The sequence below is a fragment of the Symphodus melops genome (assembly GCF_947650265.1).
Source record: "Symphodus melops genome assembly, chromosome: 23".
In the NCBI taxonomy this organism is placed as follows: Eukaryota; Metazoa; Chordata; class Actinopteri; order Labriformes; family Labridae; genus Symphodus; species Symphodus melops.
Genome location: NC_136713.1, coordinates 945443 through 966827, shown reverse-complemented (window position 1 = coordinate 966827; position 21385 = coordinate 945443). Strand labels below are relative to the sequence as shown.

Below are 21385 nucleotides of genomic sequence, written 5' to 3'. Positions count from 1 at the left end.
GTGTACAGAATGATGGCGAAGGTTTCTAACTATGAGCTCTGATTACTTTTCCCCTCACAGTGAATTATTAATGAGGCCTAATGGGCCACAGCAGCTCAGATCCGTGTATTGATTGGGTTTTTCTTACCTCTAATCTAATCATAGCAAAGGTTTGAGCAGAAGAGGAGGGGGGGGGCTTTATCTCTAACAGATCTTCTTACATGTTCAGAGCTGATGAGTTCACACCGCAGACTTGACACGGACAATTTGATGCCAAAAGACTGGAGGTTTGATGGACGCCATCTTTGGGTTAGGGTTTGACAAGCCAGTGAGTAGCTTTGATGTTCCTCTGCTGAACTGTCACTCCAGTCCAGTGATTCCTTGTTGCCCCCGGAAAAGACAATCAGAGGCGTTGCCGTGGATACTGCTGATAATTCACGGCTTGTTTGGATCTGATTCGGTCTGATGAGAAGATTGATGAGTGGGAACACTTGTGTGGGCGTCGGTAGAAAGAATCCAGCTTTGTCGTCATTGTAACTGACTTGGTCGACAGCAGGAAATAGTCGATGAGTCAACTTCCTGTGTTTTATTTTGGAAAGAAAAATCAAAGATAAAGTTTAAACATAGTACAGTCGACATTTAGACACTCAGCTTTGTTTATGTCTCAAATCAGTCTGTAGATGCTTACCTGCTGCAGACGTCACAGTCTGTTTACCTGCTGCAGACGTTACAGTCTGTTTACCTGCTGCAGACGTTACAGTCTGTTTACCTGCTGCAGACGTTACAGCCTGTTTACCTGCTGCAGACGTTACAGTCTGTTTACCTGCTGCAGACGTTACAGTCTGTTTACCTGCAGGCGTTACAGCCTGTTTACCTGCTGCAGACGTTACAGTCTGTTTACCTGCTGCAGACGTTACAGTCTGTTTACCTGCTGCAGACGTTACAGTCTGTTTACCTGCTGCAGACGTTACAGCCTGTTTACCTGCTGCAGACGTTACAGCCTGTTTACCTGCTGCAGACGTTACAGCCTGTTTACCTGCTGCAGACGTTACAGCCTGTTTACCTGCTGCAGACGTTACAGTCTGTTTACCTGCTGCAGACGTTACAGCCTGTTTACCTACTGCAGACGTTACAGCCTGTTTACCTACTGCAGACGTTACAGTCTGTTTACCTGCTGCAGACGTTACAGTCTGTTTACCTGCTGCAGACGTTACAGTCTGTTTACCTGCTGCAGACGTTACAGCCTGTTTACCTGCTGCAGACGTTACAGTCTGTTTACCTGCTGCAGACGTTACAGCCTGTTTACCTGCTGCAGACGTTACAGTCTGTTTACCTGCTGCAGACGTTACAGTCTGTTTACCTGCTGCAGACGTTACAGCCTGTTTACCTGCTGCAGACGTTACAGTCTGTTTACCTGCTGCAGACGTTACAGTCTGTTTACCTGCTGCAGACGTTACAGTCTGTTTACCTGCTGCAGACGTTACAGTCTGTTTACCTGCTGCAGACGTTACAGCCTGTTTACCTGCTGCAGACGTTACAGTCTGTTTACCTGCTGCAGACGTTACAGCCCGTTTACCTGCTGCAGACGTTACAGCCCGTTTACCTGCTGCAGACGTTACAGCCCGTTTACCTGCTGCAGACGTTACAGTCTGTTTACCTGCTGCAGACGTTACAGTCTGTTTACCTGCTGCAGACGTTACAGCCCGTTTACCTGCTGCAGACGTTACAGCCTGTTTACCTGCTGCAGGCGTTAGTCTGTTTACCTGCTGCAGACGTTACAGCCCGTTTACCTGCTGCAGACGTTACAGCCTGTTTACCTGCTGCAGACGTTACAGCCTGTTTACCTGCTGCAGACGTTACAGTCTGTTTACCTGCTGCAGACGTTACAGTCTGTTTACCTGCTGCAGACGTTACAGTCTGTTTACCTGCTGCAGACGTTACAGTCTGTTTACCTGCTGCAGACGTTACAGCCTGTTTACCTGCTGCAGACGTTACAGCCTGTTTACCTGCTGCAGACGTTACAGCCTGTTTACCTGCTGCAGACGTTACAGTCTGTTTACCTGCTGCAGACGTTACAGTCTGTTTACCTGCTGCAGACGTTACAGCCTGTTTCCCTGCTGCAGAAGTGACAGCCTGGATGTTCAGATGTATAAAAACCAAACGAACTCCGGTTTTAAAAATACAATAACTTTATTTGAACCTCGGTGGAAACCGTCGAGTCTCTCACGGAGTCCAGTCGTCGCCGTTAGCTCGGACCCTGCTCCTCTTCCTGTCTCATCCTCTTCCTCAGTTGCTCCCCGATGTCGGCGAGCGGGTTCATTTTGGCCGAGAGCGTCTTCACCGCGTCGCTGAACCGGCTCGTCTCTGCTTCTCTGCGATCGGGGGCGAAAGAGCACAAACGTTCACGACGCGTCACATTTGCGGCGCGTCGACGGGGTTTGCATGCAGAAAAAAGAAGGAAGTCGGACGCTCACAGGAGTTTGCGTTTGTGTGACTGTTTCATCTGACTGAAGTCCGTGGGCTCGGGTCGCTTCACGGGGCTGCGGGGACGAGACACAGACATGTGACCACGACAGCACGGTCCAACCAGAATCTCCGCTCAAACACGACACTGAAACCTGACTCCCGCCTCGGGAGGTCACAAACACTCACGCTTTGTTTTTCCTGCTCTTGCGGCGAGCGGCGGGGGCCGTGGCGGTTGCGGCTGTGGGAGCGATGAGCTGAGAGAGTTCCGGGAGAGCGTCGGCCAGCGGCCTCATGTCTCCGACCACGGGCGTGGCCTGACGGCGAGCCTCGGCCGCCTGGCGCTCCTTGGCCTGTTTGATGGAGCTGATCTCTGAGAGGCGGAGGGAGGGAGAGAGAGAGGAAACCATTTCTGCATCTTCAGGTTTTTTGATTCGGCGACGGCGGAATATTTGGCGTCCTAGTTCACAGCGGGAGCTCCACACACACACACACACACACACACACACACAGTGTTTCCTCTGCCTTTTACATCTGTGATTTAAGATCCTCAAACGTCTCGCTGTTGTCCGTATCGTCCCTCTCTGCGTCCGCGCTCCCGTTAAATCTAATCGTCGTCTCATTTTCTTCTAATTCCTGCAAAGTGTCGGCTGCGGAGCCGCTCTCTGATTTCAGCGGGCGCCATTAGCTCCTAATTATCCTCCGAGCGGGATGCGAGTGGCGTCGCTCAGGGAGGCCATCGACTCGCCACCTCGGAGTTCGGTTTCAGACCCGATCGCTACGATGGGAGACGAGTTGGGATCACAGACGGGCGATTTCTTTTCTGTCACGTGATCCGTTTTGTTATTTAAACGCCGGCGGCTGTCACAGCCTCGTGTCTTTGAGATTGAATAAAAAGATGGACGACAAGTCTCCACTTCCTCCTGTCAAACAAATGGGAAGCTAAAAAAAAAAAGCCCCGCCCCCTTCCTCGTAAGAAGAAAGCTCCTGTCTAACTTCCTGCGTAAAGGTCAAAGGTCAACACTCACTGTTCAGCCATCTCTCCCTCCTCTCCTTCATCTTCTCCTTCTTTGACTTCAGCTTCCTCTCCTCTGGACCTGTGAGAGCGCACACACACACACACACACACACACACACACACACACACACACACACACACACACACACACACACACACACACACACACACACACACACACACACACACACACACACACACACACACACACACACACACACACACGCACACGCACACGCACACACACACACACAGGTGAATGATGGCGTGAACACAACAGAACCGTGCAGAACACTCCAAGTCTCCACACATGGCGTGAGCCTGATACCGATCAGGCGGCGTGTTCCGACAGGCGCCTTTTATCCGGGTCGTCTTTGTCTGTCATCACAAACAGACGCAGAACACGCAGAGATAGAAATCTGCTGCTGCTGGAGACAACATGTGGGCAACGACATCTCTGCGAGGGGCGGGGTCTGAGCCGCCACCGCCGGGCTCCCGCCGGGGGCATCGACTTCCTGCTGGAGGCTGAAATGGGAGATCTGTGGTTACGGCTGGAGGGAGGCTCCCTGCTCGACCCCCCCCCCCCCCCTCTCTTCTCTTCTCTTCATCCCACCTGATTTTCAGCGCCTCCGATTTTGTTGTTCTTGTTGCCGCGGTAACCAACAGTTTGATTTCCACGAGGATCAGAAAAAGCGCACGGTGGTTCGTACGGTCTCACTTCCTGACTCCTCTTTACGCTGAGGTCAGCTCCCCGAGGACCCCCCCTCCCTCCCCCCCCCTCTCCATCTAATCCTCATCATGTCAGGCAGACCACATCTCTCTCTCTCTCTCTCTCTCTCTCTCTCGTTTTTCGACCCGTCTCTGCCGCACCAGAGCTGTCGTGTTTCCTCCTCATCATCATCATAATGAGCCGGATGCGTGCGGCGAGCGGCAGAGCGTGCAGGACAGGGAGGCGACGATGATGATGATGATGATGTGCATGAGGAGCTGAGTGATGAAGAAGAGGGGAACATGGGCTCTGTTATTCGTGTTATTATGATGATTCTTGAAGAGAGAGAGTGAGATGAGAGGAAGTCATCAGAGGGAGCGAGCGAGCTGCATCCTCGGCGTCCTCCAGCTGCAGAGAGGGGAGGAACCTTGATTTCATGCACGAGCTAAATTTAAACATCGCCTGGTCTATAAATAACATCCAGCCTGGTGCGGCGCGGCTCCGAGCAGCATGGTGCGCTTAGCAACTAGGCCCTCATCTTCATCGCCTCTTCTTCTTTTTCACACACACAGAGGTTGTTACCCCCCCCCCCCCTCGCTCTGTGTGTGAATATTCTGTTTGTTTCTGATCCAGCTGCTTCATTAGAGCCTGTCCCCGCAGTCTGCAGGAGGACGTTTATAAATCTAATGCGCCATCTAGTGGAGACAGAAGGTAACACCTCGCTGGGTTTTAAACGATACCTATGAGCCCCCCCCCTCTGTGCTGTTTGCATGGGAGAGGTTTGTTTACCTGTCTGAACAGCTACGGGCACATCTGGAGGTTCCTCAAACTTCAGCGTCTGCACGAGGTTCTCTGGCGTTATTTTAGTGCCGGCGAAGATCCCAGCGGGGAACGAGATCTGTGCGGGATTCTGACAGGAAACACATCATCGGATCATCAACCTTTTCACTCATGAAAAAATAGTTTCTTTGTGAATAAAATGGATCAATCAATTTTATCTCGAACCCAAGATAGATAGATAGATAGATAGATAGATAGATAGATAGATAGATAGATAGATAGATAGATAGATAGATAGATAGATAGATAGATAGATAGATAGATAGACAGACAGACAAAGGGGGGGGGGAAACAACCTAAAATGACACTTCTAATAATACAAAATAATGTTTTGAGTTTGCAAATGTACCATCAGTATATGCAAACTGATGTCTTAAAACTTTACCTTATAAACCAGTGGTGTCCAAACTTTTTGTCTTGCGGGCCAAAATTGTCGCGTTAGAATCGCTCACGGGCCACAGAGTTTTTTTTTGTAGTTTTTTTTAAATATTGGAAGGAACTTTTTGTATTTAATAATAATAATAATTTATACTTTATTAATCCCACGAGGGGAAATTCGGTTTACACTCTGTCTAACACACACATAGGCCGAGATACACACTCATGCACAAACAGGGTTCCAGTGACATGCATTAATGGAGAGGTCTCAGAGTGAGGGGGCTGCCCATAGCGAGCGCTCCAGAGCAGTTTTTGGGGTTCGGTGCCTTGCTCAGGGGCACCTCGGCAGTGCTCAGGAAATGGACTGGCACCTCCCCAGCTACCAGACCAGTTTCCGGACTTGGTCCGTGCCGGGACTTGAGCTGGCGACCCTCCGGTTCCCAACCCAAGTCCCTACAGACTGAGCTACTGCCGCCCCTCTTTGACCTCTTCAAAAAATAATGTAAATACACAATAACTAATTGCAGTGGGAAACTGTTGTGTTCTAATTTTTTGGAAAGAATAGTCAGGCATTTATAGGTCTCCCTCGCTAACATGAAAAAGAACAAAAAGAACGAAATATGCCATCTGATTTGAAGTCAAGGGCCACAAACAATCCACTCAAGGGCCACAAATGGCCCCCGGGCCGCACTTTGGACACCCCTGTTATAAACTATGAAAACATTTAACTTTTAAATGTATTTGCTTCTACAGGGTTAGTGTTGATATTTCACTTGCATTTCATTTACCATACGACCTTTAACATTTAGGACCGGGTTGTGTTTTGGGTGTCAGATTTGGTTCTTTGTTTTTGAAGCGGAGTGAGACTTCACAACAAAAGCTCTGATTTTAACAGAGGAAACGGACGCAGACTCTCTGCGCGTTCACCTGTCGTTAAAAACCATCCCACGTAACGTCTTATTGATCAAAAACACACCTGTGTGTCACCTGTCGAGGTGTCGCTCTTCTTGTTTTCCAGAAGTGGAGGTTTGATGGAGAACAACGAGGCGGCAGGAGGCTGCTCTGAACCCGCAGAGAGCGCCTCGGATCCCGGCGTGCGCGTGCCGAGCTTCACCGCCTCGTGGTGGATCTTCTGACGGACATGTTTTATCTTTCCAACCATTTTTTTTTTATTCAACCTCACTAACTTTATATCACATTAATCTGAGGGCAAACGTGCAGCTGCTCCTCCGGTGAATCCACGGCGTGTGATGCTAGCACCGGAAACTGAAAAGTTGCCTTCAAATTAAAACTATCTTTTCATAATAAGAGCATCTAATCGGCATTATTTATTTATTTTAATTATTAAAGGAAATTGAAAGGGATTAATAAATAATCCCACATGAATGTTAACGTTTCTTCTGTGTAAATATTTTACCCTTTGTATTTTTATTTCGGCTAATTTTTGGGAGAATAATTATTTAACACATTTCTTATTTCACTTTTCGTGCTCAGTTTTTTTTTTTTTTTTTTTTTCAAGTCCGTAAATCTCAGTCTAGTGTGATGAAACAGCTTTATCTGAAAGAAATCGGAAATAATTAAGATAATTGCCGCTAGCTTGACGTTGTTGACATCACAAGCGTGACTCGTGTTCCGGGTATATTGACCGGTTGGAAACGGAAGAAGAAACAAGGTTCCGCTTTACCGTTAACTCCAAAACGGCAACATCTAGCGTAAATGAATGTTCCAAAGATCGCTTTAAATTACTCAAAAATGAACCCACAATTAATGAAATGTTTGTTGTTGTTCAGATTTGTTTTTTCTTTTTTATTTATTTTAATATGATATACTAAGTTCTGTTATTTTTCTAAGTTATGTCAGTCTGTTTGTTCTGCTTCAAGAAGTAATTAACATACAGCTTTTAAAGTTGTATTGACTACAATAAAGTTGAAAAAATGTAGTTAAAAAAGGATTTGGTGTTGAATAATGCAGTTCCTCTAGTGTCCACTAGAGGCTGGCTGCAGAAGCACACCCATTCAAAAAGCCTGTTTTTACAGCAGACATGAACATGTTTACAGCCTGCTTCAAAAAACCAAACAGGTGTGATTAGCTCATGTCTCCATCCACACACACTGTACGGGGGTGAATGTTTTGATGACTCATCAGTTCTGATTGGTTGAAGGATCAGAGTTATTCACAATAAGGCGTGTAGCTGAGCTGATTGACAGGTGGGCGCCGTGTAACAGTTTGTCAGGAGGCTTAAAACCCGCCTCAGCTCCAGCTCTCAGCCTGTCGTTAGCTTGACTCAAAGTTAGCAGCCTGTCATTAGCTTGACTCAGAGTTAGCATGAGACAGCATTTCCAGCACGGAGACCGCCATCCATGGGACTCCAGCGCCCCCTTCAGGAACACACGGGTGTCCATTCATGTTTACAGTTTGTGTTACTACCTCATGGTTTTTAGATGTAAGAGGCAAATACACATTTTTAACCAAATAACATCCAAATAAAGACAAAACAAAAGTTGCACATTTACGTGAAAATCAAATTTATTAGCAGGAAGATGTGACAAATGATTATGGGTTATTTTACAATAAAAAACACATTTAATTACTACAGTACTGTACAGTGCATCTGAATGATTCTATGTATACAAAAATAGACATATCAAAACACATTTACACGAATGGATACTATGTACAAAACACAAAACTATACTTATGTGTATCACATTCTAATTAGCTACAACAAGTATTGAGCTCACGTGACAATTTGCTGGGAATTTGTTTCTTGTATACAACAGTATTGGGATCTCGGTATTGATTGAACCCCGATCACAACACAGCAGCTTTCATCTAGTGTTGTAGTTAAGACCACACTAACCAAGACCTGGACTTACCCGAGACCAGAGCGCTCCGAGACTGAGACAAGACCAAGACATTTAGGGATCAAGACCGAGTCTAGACCAAGATCATAAATATCGATAAAACCCTTTGTGTCATTCGCTTAGACTCCAACACTGGGAAGGATGCAGATGTACCAGGGGATACAAATCACACTACTTAAGTTATTGCTTTAGAAAGAGGAGTTTTACTTCACAGAAATGTTGTGGAAAAATAGACGATCAGTGGCGGTCTTGCTTTCAAATCTGGAGTCCATCCAGTCAGAGACTTAGACAAGGCTGAGTACAAAATCCTTTAAATTCTTAAGACCTTCAAAAAGTTGTGTCCAGATGCATCTTGAATCGAGGGGAGATCTTGAGTACTACAACACCACTTTTAGATTTTAGATACTTCGCAGGTACAAACACTGAACTACTTTTCCCAGACTGCTAGCTAGGCGTCCTGTAGCTTGAAGATTTTTCCACGTTAGGTGAAGTGAAAGCTGAAGGTTGAAGGATGCTTTTTGTTAAAGGAAAAAACAGCTCAAAAAAAGAACGTCCTGATCTAAAGATAACGGTGGCACATTCTTCTCTACGACACGGACACAATACTTTAAATACGAGCAGCCGAGTTACACACACTACAACGCACACAACTCAGAACATGCATACTATACGAGAACCTTTAAACATTTGGCGCAGTAATAGGTCACATCAAATAAGACTAATAATTATAAATACTATTTTAGAAGGTGGACTTTCTGGAGCGGGGAAGGATTCGATGTGAGTGATTTTAAATGAGCTTGAAGTCACTCGAGGTCCGTGATACGGAGGTGCACGAACAAGGACGACGGAGGAATGCTGGTTCCATCTTTGGACAAGAGGTGGATGTGACGATAACCTGAGAAGACAGAAAGCAAAAAAAAACACAGGATGATGATCGGAGCAGCGTCTAACCATTCCTTCTAACTGATCGATCTCTGATCCACTGATCACTCAAAGATGTTCTACGCAACAGAGACATGAAATACAAGGTTTCCATTTTGAGATGTTTTCTGCCCTATTTGGTTTTAAAACAGATTCAAGTCATGTGATTTCTCCTGATACCGAGATTCCAACTGAAAGACTTCCAGATGCATCATTGCTACTGGATGCCTTGAATTTCCCTCGGGATCAATAAAGTATCTATCTATCATCTATCTTGGCCTCACCTTGCTGCATGCAGCTCAGAGGGAGAGCGTACTGCCCCACAAAGTCATTCTTCGACGTCTTGTCGTAGTCTTCCACCACGAAGCGCACCGTGGCCACCTCGGGGGTGTGGATGGTGAAGCGCAGAGTGTCGTACCACACGGGGTTGAAGCCTGCAGGAAGGATTAACCCTTTAATCATACCTGTCTGTGTGGTAGTAAAAGAAAGTGCTGGGGGTTGATTTTAATTGTGGCGTCTCTGGGATCCATCCTTGATCCCCTATTTTTATCAACTTGCATGCTCCTTGCAGAACAATCCAGTTTCTGGATGATGTATTAAGATGTACAGCTTTATGTAGTATAGATCTTGATGACTTTACATGCTGTATCCAACATTTGTTAATTCATTAACTTTAGTCTTTTCCCTGTGTTTGGTTTAATTGATCAGTGACCCTGTACCGTTGTTTTCAATGTATCTGGTCTCCTGCTTGCTCTGATCCGCGGGAACCCCATGAATCTCAACCCGGACCAGAGGATCCACTATGGAGTCCTCTTTGATGTTGACTTTGGGCAGCTGCTGACCGCTGATCACCTGAAGCACAGAAACACGATGAGAATGAAAACCGCCAGAACGTTGACTCCTCGTCTTTGTGGTTCCTGTACCTGTACGGTCAGGACGACCGGATGGTATCCCTCTCGTTTTTCAGGCGTCTCGGGGTCAAATCGTTTCTCCGTCCTGCTCATGAACGCGGGCTTCAGGACGTAGCCGCAGCCGCCGTTCTGACTAAACAGTCCGTCGTTCAGATCCATCCCCTCCCCCGCTGTCTGAAAATTCAACGCAACTGAATGAAAGAAAGAGAAACGCTGTTTAGTCGAGTTGTTTGGGGTGCTGTTAGGACATCTACACTCCTACATATGGAGTAGGATGATGTGTCTTCCAGCTTTAATCACCAATTTGGCACCCGGCGTTCCACATTTCCTGAGGACTGAAGTTGGAGGAGTCCGTTCGGAAGCCGCTGGGATAAACTCTGGTCAGATGCCGGGAGTTGTGGAGCACAAACTCCGCCCCTGAATCGGAGATGATATCAGATGTAAACTCACAGATACACGTCTCTGTGCACTGTGTGTGTGTGTGTTGAAGTGAAAAGAGAAGGGACGGGGACTCACCTGCCTCTCTGAGGTGCTTGCGCGCTTTGGACTCGGTGAAAGAGGCCACCTCGTAGAACTTGGAGTGAATCCGGGAGTGTTTGAAACTGCTGAAGTGGACGCTTTTGCAGTAGACCACGCAGTCCGACAGCTCCTTGGAGAGACGCTGCTTTGACTTCTGCGGACGAAGGAGGATAAAGAGGATAAAGGGGAACGTTAAGAATCTGACAGGTCCAGTTATTTCACCCTTAATGCCAAGAGACTTCATTCGTTCGGCTGAATTGTAGGGAGAGTACGAAACCCAATGACCTGCAGACACATCCTGATCAATAAGGGCCTCACGTGACCGGGTAAACCCCCGTAGTTCAGAGGAATCCTTTCATGGGTGGATGCACTGGGCACATTGAAACCTGGAGTCTGCCTTCTTTTGAATTGTGTAAGTGATACTCGGGGACTTTGCCAAGCCGGAGAAGGTGAGCTGCCAGGGCAGGGTGGCTTCCATGATGTTGAGATCACAGGCGTGGCAGTCCCCAAACGGAGCACCTGTGCATGCACGCCTGCCTGCGTCCGCATGAAACCCGATCCACCCGGGTCTACCCAGGTTTCTCAGAGCGCCTGTACCTCAACCTCCTCCTCCTCCATCGACCAGACAGCAAGACACCCACACCATCAGCAGAGGCACCGGCGAGCTCACATCGCCGCCAGACTCGACGCTGGCCTCACCTCTGGTGACCGTGTTGACAGCAGTCCCAGTGTGGCATTTCAGCGTCTCGAATGCTTATCAATAAACATGACTCTAAGTGCCCAGCGATTCCTTTACACACCTGGTCCGCTGCACCCGAAGAGGACGCTCGGGTGGACTCATTCAACGTCTAATATTCAACGTCTAACAGTGACCTCGATGGCCAGTACAAATCCATTTGACATGGACGGTCTACATGAGATTTGGAAGGGGGAGAAGAAAAACAACGAAAGGCCTGAAGACGCTCGGCTTTTAAATCTGCAGACATGTCCAGCAGAAACAGACGAAACAGCTAATTCTGGACTTCTCTATGTTAAGATCAAAGATTTATGTGTTAGCATCTATGAGGCTTGATGATCAGAGACCCCCGTGTGACTTTATCAATATTCAATCTATACCTAGCATAGATCTCACTCCCCATCCCGCAGAGAACTGAACACTAAGACTTTGAGGTGCTGACTGTGATCCTGACGTCTTTACCTCCGAGGGCGGTACAGAACCTGAGCTCCTGCGATACTCTTCTCTCCCTCCAATCACATCGACATATCAAGACCGCATCATCAGCAGGCGTCTGTTTATCTGCCTTATAAGCAAACACAAGACCGATCTTTTTAGTCTCGCTTTTCACTGAATCTCATTTTATCTCGTTTTAGTATCATTGAAGAATTAATGATCCTCAGTCCGTCAGTACCTGTTTTAATCTCATTATTTTGCCTTAGTTTTTGAACTACTGGATGGGGGGAGGGAGTCAGTTGTTGCTGTACTTTGTGATGCATCTTTGTATGAAAAGTGCTCAACAAATAAAATTTGACTGATTCATATTTGTATCTTGCAGACTTGGCATTTTTTTTCCCCCGGTAGTCCTCCTTTACGTCTTCAGCTTGTTCAGAACCAATCAGCTGCTCTTTCCTGGACCTTTGACCTTGACCTGTCAAGCTTGAGCTGAATTTCAGTTTCTGACTTTGACATGTTCGATCTGTTTTCACACATAACACGCTGGCTCTGTTGCATGTTGACTAAACATCAGCTGTTTTCAGTTACTTTTGTGTGCGCGGGTGTTTTGTTGGCCTGAGCTGCCGTCCGTGCACATTAAGAATCATTATAAGTTGTCCTTAATAATCATTCAAATAAAGCAAAACTACTTTGCCACCAATGTGTCAAATAATCATGTAGCTTCTGAATGTTAGACTCCTCATTAGTTTTTGTATTTTATTTTGGCGGGGTCAAAGACTCTAAAACTTGCTCTAAAACGGTCTCTAAAACTTGCAGATGAGCACACCTGAGAGACACCGCTTCAGTATTTAGCAGCAGATGACATGATGGACTATAATTAGCCCTGTTCAGGGTGTCAAGTATCTCATTTTAGAGCAGGCTGTGCATGCTTCACCTTCATGCCTGACAACAATAACATCTTCTCCGTCCTGCTTTCTTATGCACGTCTTCATTAAACTGGTTGAATCTCTTCTGGTTGATTTCAGAAGAGCTAGAAAGCGTCATAAATATCTCTTTCCCCTCCCGATAGTTCAGTGAGCTTCACCTGGGCTCAGAGTGTCACGATCGTCCCCTGCCTCTCTCTGCTCTGACTGTGTAAACAGATCACCTTATCTAACACCCAGCGTCTGCTCCCTGCCCTTCAATCCTCTGGATTTTTCATGAGAGATGACAGAAGTTTATGCAATCCTTTTCCGCTGGAGAAAAAAAAGGTGCCAGGGGCCGATCAAACCTGCATGAGAAAGGTACCCGCAATTCTTTGTAGTCTGCGTTTAATTCTTGGCTTATGTTTGGTCGACAAATCATAGCACACAAAGAGCATCGATAACGCCAATCTGCATTTGATAAGAAGAGTAATGATCATTAGGATCATCACAGCACATGGTAAAACTTAAACCCACACTTCATGTTCCTTATAACGGAAACTTAAAGATGCACGAGGTTTCTTTAAATGAGTATCTCAAATCCAACAGGAAGAGGATTCTCATAACAAAAGCTGAAGACGAGCAGAAAACAGGAAGTACAGGGGACCACCAAGAAAAAACGTATTTAAGTTCTTGTTATTTTGGCTTTATTTCCCATGTTAGCTGTTTTTTGCACCAATAAACCAAGACACATTTCTGGTATGTGTAAAAAAAAATATAAAGATTCCAAGAGGGATCTTCAACCAAACGTAAATACAGTCTCTCTAAACACTCCAGAGTCCTTTCACCTGAAAACAGACTCTTAATGAATCAGCTCTTTTCACATCTGGAAATATGTCGATCAATTTAGGACGACTGCCTTCCCAGCAGGAGTCTATCCCCGTCAGGCCGGAGAGGGAGGAACTCCTCAGGGTAAGACATGGTGTAAGAAAACAAAAAAAGACGAGGAAGTCAACAACGTCAATAAAAGAGAACGGAGAACGTGTGCACTGACTTCAGTCACGGGATCTAAATGCCAATTTCCCCGCCCATCGGCTCGAGCTGAATCCTCCAGATAATATCCTGCAGCGTTCTCACATCAGCTGAGCGGATAGAGTCCGGGTTCAGTGAATGGCCTGGACTGTCCCACCAGCTTTCATTTATTAAATTAAGTCTTAATCAACAGGAGAGCACTTTATTTTGGGTTCAGCAGTTTCATCCGTTTACTGCTCCGTTCATGCATGAAAAGCCTCGTCCTGATTCACGTCAGTGTTTCATTATCAGTCTGAGATCGAGGATCCTGATTCAGCACCAAGCTGGTTCAACAGACTGTGAATAACAACAGGCTGTCTGGGTCATTAAAGTTCATCTCTGTGTGTGAAACAAGCCAACCTACCTTCAGCCTGCGACGCACGCTCTCTCTGTGGACGTTCTCTTCGTCGATGTCGCCGACCTCGTCTTCGTCGCTCACCTCTCCGGTCAGCGAGTCTTCCGCCGTCCCGTTGTGGCTCTCCTCCAGGCCGCCGATCTTCTTCGCTTTCAGCAGAATCTTCCCCTTTAAATCCTGACAGGGGAGGTCCAGCAAAACCAGAACATCGTCACATGTATTCAGACAGCTCACGTGGAAATGATGACGAAACGTGAAATCTCTTTTCCTCAACATTTCAGAGGTGAAAAAATATTGCAGCGTTGAATAATTCAGGGCTCCAGTGTTGCATGTAGACACAGATCATATGGCGCAGACAGGCTTTCAGGGTGACGCAGGTCGCCTCTGGGTCACCGCGAGCTCACGGTGCCTAACTATAGAGAAGCTAAATGCTTTTAAAAAAAGGACAAACGGCCGCCATCTTTTGGAAATGCTCCAGTGGTTTTCATCGGCCCGCAGCAATGAAACTTATTCATTCAATGAGGCTTGGGAACACCTCAGGGTCCCACCGGAAGAGCTTGAGGAGGTGTCTGGTGCGAGGGAAGTCTGGGGCAAGGGAAGTCTGGGGCAAGGGAAGTCTGGGGCAAGGGAAGTCTGGGCGTCTCTGCTCTGCAATGGCTTTTCAATCTAAACCCAACGTTTTTATACACTGCAGTGCAGGTTTTTACCAAGTTTACACCACAACTGACTTCCTTTAGGAACGTCAACAAATATTCAACATATCCAAACAAGAAGGGGACAAGGGGTGTCTCTTCTTACCCTAAACATGTCGTTCTGGTTTGGTGACAGATTCAAGAAAGTTGGCGAGGTTTAACAAAGTTGTCCAGGATTAGAGGATAAAGTTTTGGGCTTTTAGGACATTGGAGTCTCCTGCTCACCTCAGGAGACGGCAGCCCGACGGGAGCCTTTCCGTCCAGTGTGCTTTTCAGCAGTTTGTCACCGAGGATGTGGTTGAGGTGTTGGGCCATGACTCTCTGTTGCTCAACACTGCAGTGGTTCTCGATGGAGAGGATGACTGGATACTCAGATACCTGGACGGAGAGGGGAGAAGAGGGAGGGAGTGAGTTTGTAATTCTACACGGCGAAGCATTATCATCGGGGGAAAGCTAATATGCCTGCTGCACATACGCCTGTGGGTTGTGCTTGGCTTGGCTGAAAGAGCAGGAGATGGATGGACAAGGGGTCATGAGGGAACAATATTCAGTTGCAGACGGATGCGCATACACAGCCACACTCTGACAACCATGTGAAACTGGCAGCGGTTGGCTTTGGCGTGTGGCCAGCTGATCCCTGGCTGGCTCACTTTCTTAGGCTTTTGGATTATGTCTTGGATATAATTGCTCAGTTGGACTCCCTCGCATAAATTACCAATGAGATGTTAATCGATGTGTTGATACACAGGACAATAAAAGTAAAAACAGGTCCAGTGTCATGTGTACTTGGACTTTCTTTCCATTTGACGGTCAGTTTACAAAAAACCAAGTGTGATTGATGATTAGATGAAAAAAAAGAAAAGTCTTATTAAGCGCAGGCACATCCAAAATAGTGATACTGCAAAGGAAATCTATCTCTATGCTGATGATAGAATGCTATAATCCTCCATGCATGCAAACAGATATGCTCTGCTGTGATGCTTCAAGAAAATTTACTGGTACTAAAACCCAACACATGATATGTAAAAAGCAACACAGACATTTTACAATTTTAATCGATGGGAAAAACAGCTCTGGACTAAACTGCACCTTCTCGAAGCTTGGATATAAAAGATATTGCCACAAAATTAGAAAATGGCATAATTCATTGTTAGTCATGCCATTCATGAAATAATTTGTTGTTACGCCGATGATATAATACTGTATCTCTCTAGCCTCAAATTACTGCTTTTATGTCCTTGCAACAATCTCAGGCTCGTATTGAACTGGATCCTGCAAACTCACTACATCATCAATGATGATCACATATAGAGGTGAATGGTAACAATGTGTCTCCATGGCTGAATCTAGAGCCAGGATTGGTAGAACACAAGTCAGTGGGATGGTGTTGGTTTTGAATCTGCTGCACACATATCATGATAGTGATCTGGGTTTTTTTTAGCCTGTAGTCTTTGGATCAGTGGACCCTGTCTGCACAAAGAAGGTCCAATCAAACATTTGATTTGGAAAAGAGTCTACGGTACGAACTCTGCCGATTTTGTTGGGAATATTTCCTGCCGCTGTGAAACAACCAGACAGGACAGGTGATGCTACCTTGAAGGCATAGTTGGCCACTGCGTTGACCACATCCTTGAAGAATATCTTGGAGGTAAAGGTGTGTCCATGATACACGATGGGCTCTCCGTTTGCACCGTCCCAGCAGTCTACCTCCACACAGCGGCAGCCCCGACTCAGAGCCCTGGGCGGCAAACACAAACCGTACAATAACCAGTTTCACTTTGGTTCAAGGGTCACAGGTGGGAAGAAGATACAGCGACTTTAGGCTATCAGGCTGATATTTGCTTGAACTAATCATTTTAAAAGCAGACCTTATTTTTTGATTGATGAGGGTTTAAACTGATTATGGTTGGAAGATTAATTCATGGCGACCTTTCAAGAGATCATTACCCGTGAGAGGCTCAATGAAGCGTAGAGAACACAGTGGGGATTATCGCTGAGGGAAACCCTGATACTATTTTAAAATGGTTCGGATATGGATTTAGACCAAAGTACTCTGAATTATTAAAAGAAACAGTTCAGTGATAGTTACAGAGGTCGCCCTAGGTGAGTCAGTGGCTTTGGTTTATTCCACCAAATGGCTCCACCAATTGTTACCAGCTAGTAAGCATGTTATTCGTGTCCTTGCCAGAGGTCTGTCTAATCGGGAGGAGGCCTTGGGGTCGACCCAGGACACGCTGGAGAGACTGTCTCTTGGCTGGCTTGGGAACGCCTCAGGGTCCCACCGGAAGAGCTTGAGGAGGTGTCTGGTGCGAGGGAAGTCTGGTGCGAGGGAAGTCTGGGGCAAGGGAAGTCTGGGGCAAGGGAAGTCTGGGCGTCTCTGCTTAGACTGCTGTCCCTGCGACCCGGCCCCGGATAAGCGGCAGAAAATGGATGGATGGATAGACTGAGGTCAGAAAGAGTCCTCACCTGATGTATCCCTCCACGCTGCTGTGTCCTCGCAGCTGGTCCTCCATCAGGTAGGTGTTGTGGGAGGAGGAGATGAAGTAATGGCACAGAGGCTGGGTCATGTCCTGGAAGATGCCTCGCCGCTGTGGGTTGAAGATCGATCCCTCAGCCGAGCCGAGGTACATCAGGAAGCCGTCAAATGTCATGGCATTCAGCAGCTTGGCTGGCGACAGAGGACAAAAGGGGAGAGTCAGAAACACCTCCCATTGTAGGACTTCATACCCTAATCTTTATTTTCCTTTGGTCCCATAGAGTAGGACCGTCCTCGTACCTGTGTCAGAGGGCTCATAGCGCTCGATGAGCTGCTTGGCATGCTGCTGGATGTCGCCCCCCTCCAGCTGCTCCTCTCTCAGGAAGTCCTCCAAATCGCTCTGGGAGAACTTTTGGCCATCTGAGGAGAACTTCTGGAAAACCGTCAGGACATCCTCCCGCTGGGTCAGCATCTTGTAGAAGAGCACGAACTCGTCATCCTCCAGCGAATCCGACTGGGACTTATCGGCCATCTGGGAGACAAGAAGGGAACAGCTGATGGTTGTATCTCAAGCCGGTCTCAGGGAGAATAACGAATGCTGGAATCACAGCAATAAAACGGCAGATAAGTTGAAAGGCTCATACCGTGAAGAGTCGGTGAGCGTGGTGCTCGTTCATGTCCACGTTCATCATCTTCAGCAGATCCTGTACTTCCTTGAAGTTCATCCTGCCGTCGTTGTTCTTGTCCGCCTTCTTGAACCAGTCGCCAATCCATCTTTAACGCCACTTAAGGAAAGCATCGCATGCACCATCCTTCTTATGGTCTCAGAGCTTTAATGACACATTAAACAATCTGTCTTTTTTAACATTAGGGCTGTATCAAAAAGGTTTGTGGATCGCTGATCAATCCAGACTCCTTCTCGCAAATGTTTTGGTTCGCTTTGACATTTTACAACTCAACAAAGTGAGAATAAGAATATAACAACCTTTGTCGCCGGGCTGTCCAAAAACAAAGTCACCTACAAGCTTTCTTACACTCACTAGATGAAATCTGTTCAGAGCTGTACAACTTGTTAGCCCCTTGAGTTTGACATCAGAGGAAAATGATGAAAGATACTGGTCCAGTTTCTCCCTCTCCCCCATGTTCTCCAGGCTCTCGATCAGCTTCCTCATGCCCCTGATCCAGGTCTGCGCCTCCTCCGCCGACTCGGCCACCAGATCCAGGTTTCCCCGGCGCCCGCGAAACACCACCGTGAAGCATCGGTCGGCCGGGAACTCGTCCGCGATGCTGAGGAGGACCTCGGACTGGTGGCCCTCTCGTATCGCCTCCACGTCACTGACTGAAACTGGAAACAAAGTCCGACACGGTGGGAGAAAACTCAGCCAAACTGCAAAGAATACATCGTCAGCAACCAGTCAAATAAAGAAGTGACAATCTATGATGGAGAATCAGAGAAAAGTTGATGACTAAGCGCCCCTCTACTTTATGCTTTCCTCATGTTTAGGTCCTTTATAGTCTTTCCATTCGTTGTCATTTTAAGGGAAACAACTTGTGCACTGGATTGTGTTTTCTCCATTTTGAGGGGAAACTATTTTGTGCACTGTTTTGCTTTTTTAACAGCACCTGATATAACTGCATTGGGGGTTTCTCTACTTTTTTTTTTCCCGAGCAAGTGAAGGGGGACTGCTTCTTAATCTCTCCAGTTTTTACAGCGTCCAGAACTGCACAGCATCCAAATTACTCACTTCCTTAAGGGTCACACAAAAGTGCAATATTTATGCTTTCTCTTATTTAAAAGCATCCTGAGGTGCACAGCGTCTATTAAACTCCATATTAAACTCACACAAGTACACTGATTTGGTTTTGTTATAAATATGACCTGTTGGGCACTGCATGTTATTTTCTCCATTGGGACACACTTACATCCTGTTTCCTCACTCTATAGGGCAGTAATTAATCATGAGCTCGTGATCATGAGTTAGCTGGTTTGTATTTTCTCAGAGGTCCGGACATCCTGAGGGGACCTGGTCTAGTTTTACTCCCCGACACAACCTTGTTGTGTTTATACACCGCTGTATTTTTTAAACGCGATCTTACACGTGGAGTGGGCGTTGCCGGCCTTCTTGGACTGGTACCAGATGGTCATGCAGTCGTCCTGTAGTTTGAAGTAGCGTTGTTTCTTCCAGGTGCGAGACTTGATCTTCCTCATCACCGTCCCCACCAGCATGGACTGGAGGTTGTCGTCCCCCCTGAAGCCTGAACGGTGGAAGAAGTGATCGTAGGTAAAGACGTCTGAATGTTGAATGTCTTAATGTCAGAATCAGAGACTCACGGTGGACGCTCCCCGTGGACGCCATTCGTTGATTTCTCACTCGTCGGCCATCTGAGGAGAAGAGAGCATCATGACAGAGTTGAAAGAGACAAAGTGTGTCATTGAAATTCTCTTTTAGACAAATCTGGACACTTTATTCAGACAGACACGAGAGCTCCAGGTGCTAAACAGAGTTTTCCCTGTCGCTGACATCAAAACTTCCCTTCTGTGCAGTTTGACAGAATCAGTCAGGGTTTAGAGATCACCCCCCCCCCCCGTGTTTCTGTCTCTGTCCCCACGCTTAACTCACTAATCTGACCTGATGCTCGCTCGCTGCTCTGTTGTGGGTTTTTTTTTAGCTGTCCTGCACTTTTGTTCAGTTTCTCTCTGAGCCCACTAATCTCCCCCAAATCCTCGCCTTCGTCCTTTCACTGACTAAATCAACTAACTCGGCCAGTTATTCCAGGAGGAGAGAGAGGACACAACTGGACCTTGAAGCGCTGATTCTTTGGGCCATGATTCAAATCTATTACAATGAAAATTAAAGTCCGAGTCTATGGGTGCCATCACAACTAATTGAAGATGTTAAAAAGAACGTGTAGATTTCTATAAACAGCAGATCAGGATGAAAGAGACAACAGTCAGCTGCCACATAAAAACACAGATGATTTTAAAATGACAAAATGCTGCAGAAATAACTTCTAACAAATGCAATGGTGCACAAAGTCTTCTCAGTTTTCTTCCTTTAACACCTTCAGGGTTGTTTACAGTTCTGGATTCAAACCCGGAGGAGACACCAAGCAGAACACGACACGAGGCTTTTTCAAACTCATGAAGAAGAAATGAGGTAAAAATGAAATAAAGAAAAAAAAAAAGACGGGACAGAGAGAAAACGAAAGGAAGCTCTGACGGAGATCCAAAGGTTTTCTTTGAGAATAAAAAGGTAAAGACAGGTGAAGACAGACATGAAGTTGAAACATGGATCTGAAATAAAAGGGGTAAACACAGAGGGTCTAGATATAAAAAGGGGGTCTGACCTGCTCTAGGATCATGTCTTTTGAGGCGGTCTCTGCAGGATCCGATCGTCCTGAGAGCAGCTGATCGTCTGCACGGCTCGCTGCAAAACAACTGAACACAGAAACAACTCACCTGTTCAACCCTAGCTCCTCCTCTTCACCCCTCGCCCCTCCTCTTCACCCTCACCCCTCCTCTTCACCCTCACCCCTCCTCTTCACCCTCACCCCTCCTCTTCACCCTCACCCCTCCTCTTCACCCCTCACTCCTCTTCCCCCCCACCTATCCCCCTTTACCCCTCCTCTTCTCCTCACCTTGATGATGATGACGATGAAGACAGTCATGATGATTTGTGCAGCATGCTTGCACCTATATCACACACACGCACACACACACACACACACACACACACACACACACACACAGGTTTGTGTGCACCTTCAGATTGTGTTCATGTTTGTTCTTCCCTCTCAGGTTCTGACACATTAATAATCCACAGCAGCAGCTCAGCTTCTGTGCTCAGGTTACACGCAAGGCACGTGCACACGCATGTGCGTACTCGAACGAACGAGCGTGCGCGCACGCACACACACACACACTGTGGAGTGGTGGAGGGATCCCTCAAAGTGACTTCAAGAGAAGAGGGAACTACATTACCCAGCAGCCTCTCTCTCTCTCACACACACACACGCACACACACACACACACTCACAGGAAGTGATAGATTCTCCGCTAATTTCAATTGTTTTAACTAATTTAATTTAACTAACTTAAAAGTTGAGAACTACCGC

The 21385-nt window shown here is 46.7% G+C and overlaps 2 protein-coding genes across 2 annotated transcripts; both read right to left on the bottom strand.

Annotated features, from left to right (window-relative positions):
- Window positions 1–2150: 2150 nt before the first annotated feature.
- slx9 (SLX9 ribosome biogenesis factor) lies at window positions 2151–6688 on the bottom strand. Its single transcript, XM_079336381.1, has 6 exons — window positions 6364–6688; window positions 4959–5079; window positions 3471–3539; window positions 2632–2815; window positions 2454–2519; window positions 2151–2351 (listed from the first exon to the last, which is right to left on the bottom strand). The coding sequence occupies exons 1-6, from the start codon at window positions 6547–6549 to the stop codon at window positions 2225–2227; spliced, it is 753 nt and encodes a 250-aa protein (XP_079192507.1). The 5' UTR covers window positions 6550–6688; the 3' UTR covers window positions 2151–2224.
- A 1218-nt stretch (window positions 6689–7906) lies between these two features.
- Window positions 7907–20966, bottom strand: plcd4a (phospholipase C, delta 4a). Its single transcript, XM_079336444.1, has 17 exons — window positions 20909–20966; window positions 20618–20708; window positions 19602–19652; window positions 19367–19525; window positions 18386–18614; window positions 17914–18043; window positions 17570–17801; window positions 17260–17461; window positions 16387–16531; window positions 15019–15171; window positions 14111–14278; window positions 10600–10756; window positions 10384–10500; window positions 10096–10274; window positions 9892–10024; window positions 9457–9606; window positions 7907–9146 (listed from the first exon to the last, which is right to left on the bottom strand). Exons 1-17 carry the CDS (start codon window positions 20936–20938, stop codon window positions 9055–9057), a joined length of 2418 nt encoding a protein of 805 aa, XP_079192570.1. The 5' UTR covers window positions 20939–20966; the 3' UTR covers window positions 7907–9054.
- Between the last annotated feature and the right edge of the window lie 419 nt (window positions 20967–21385).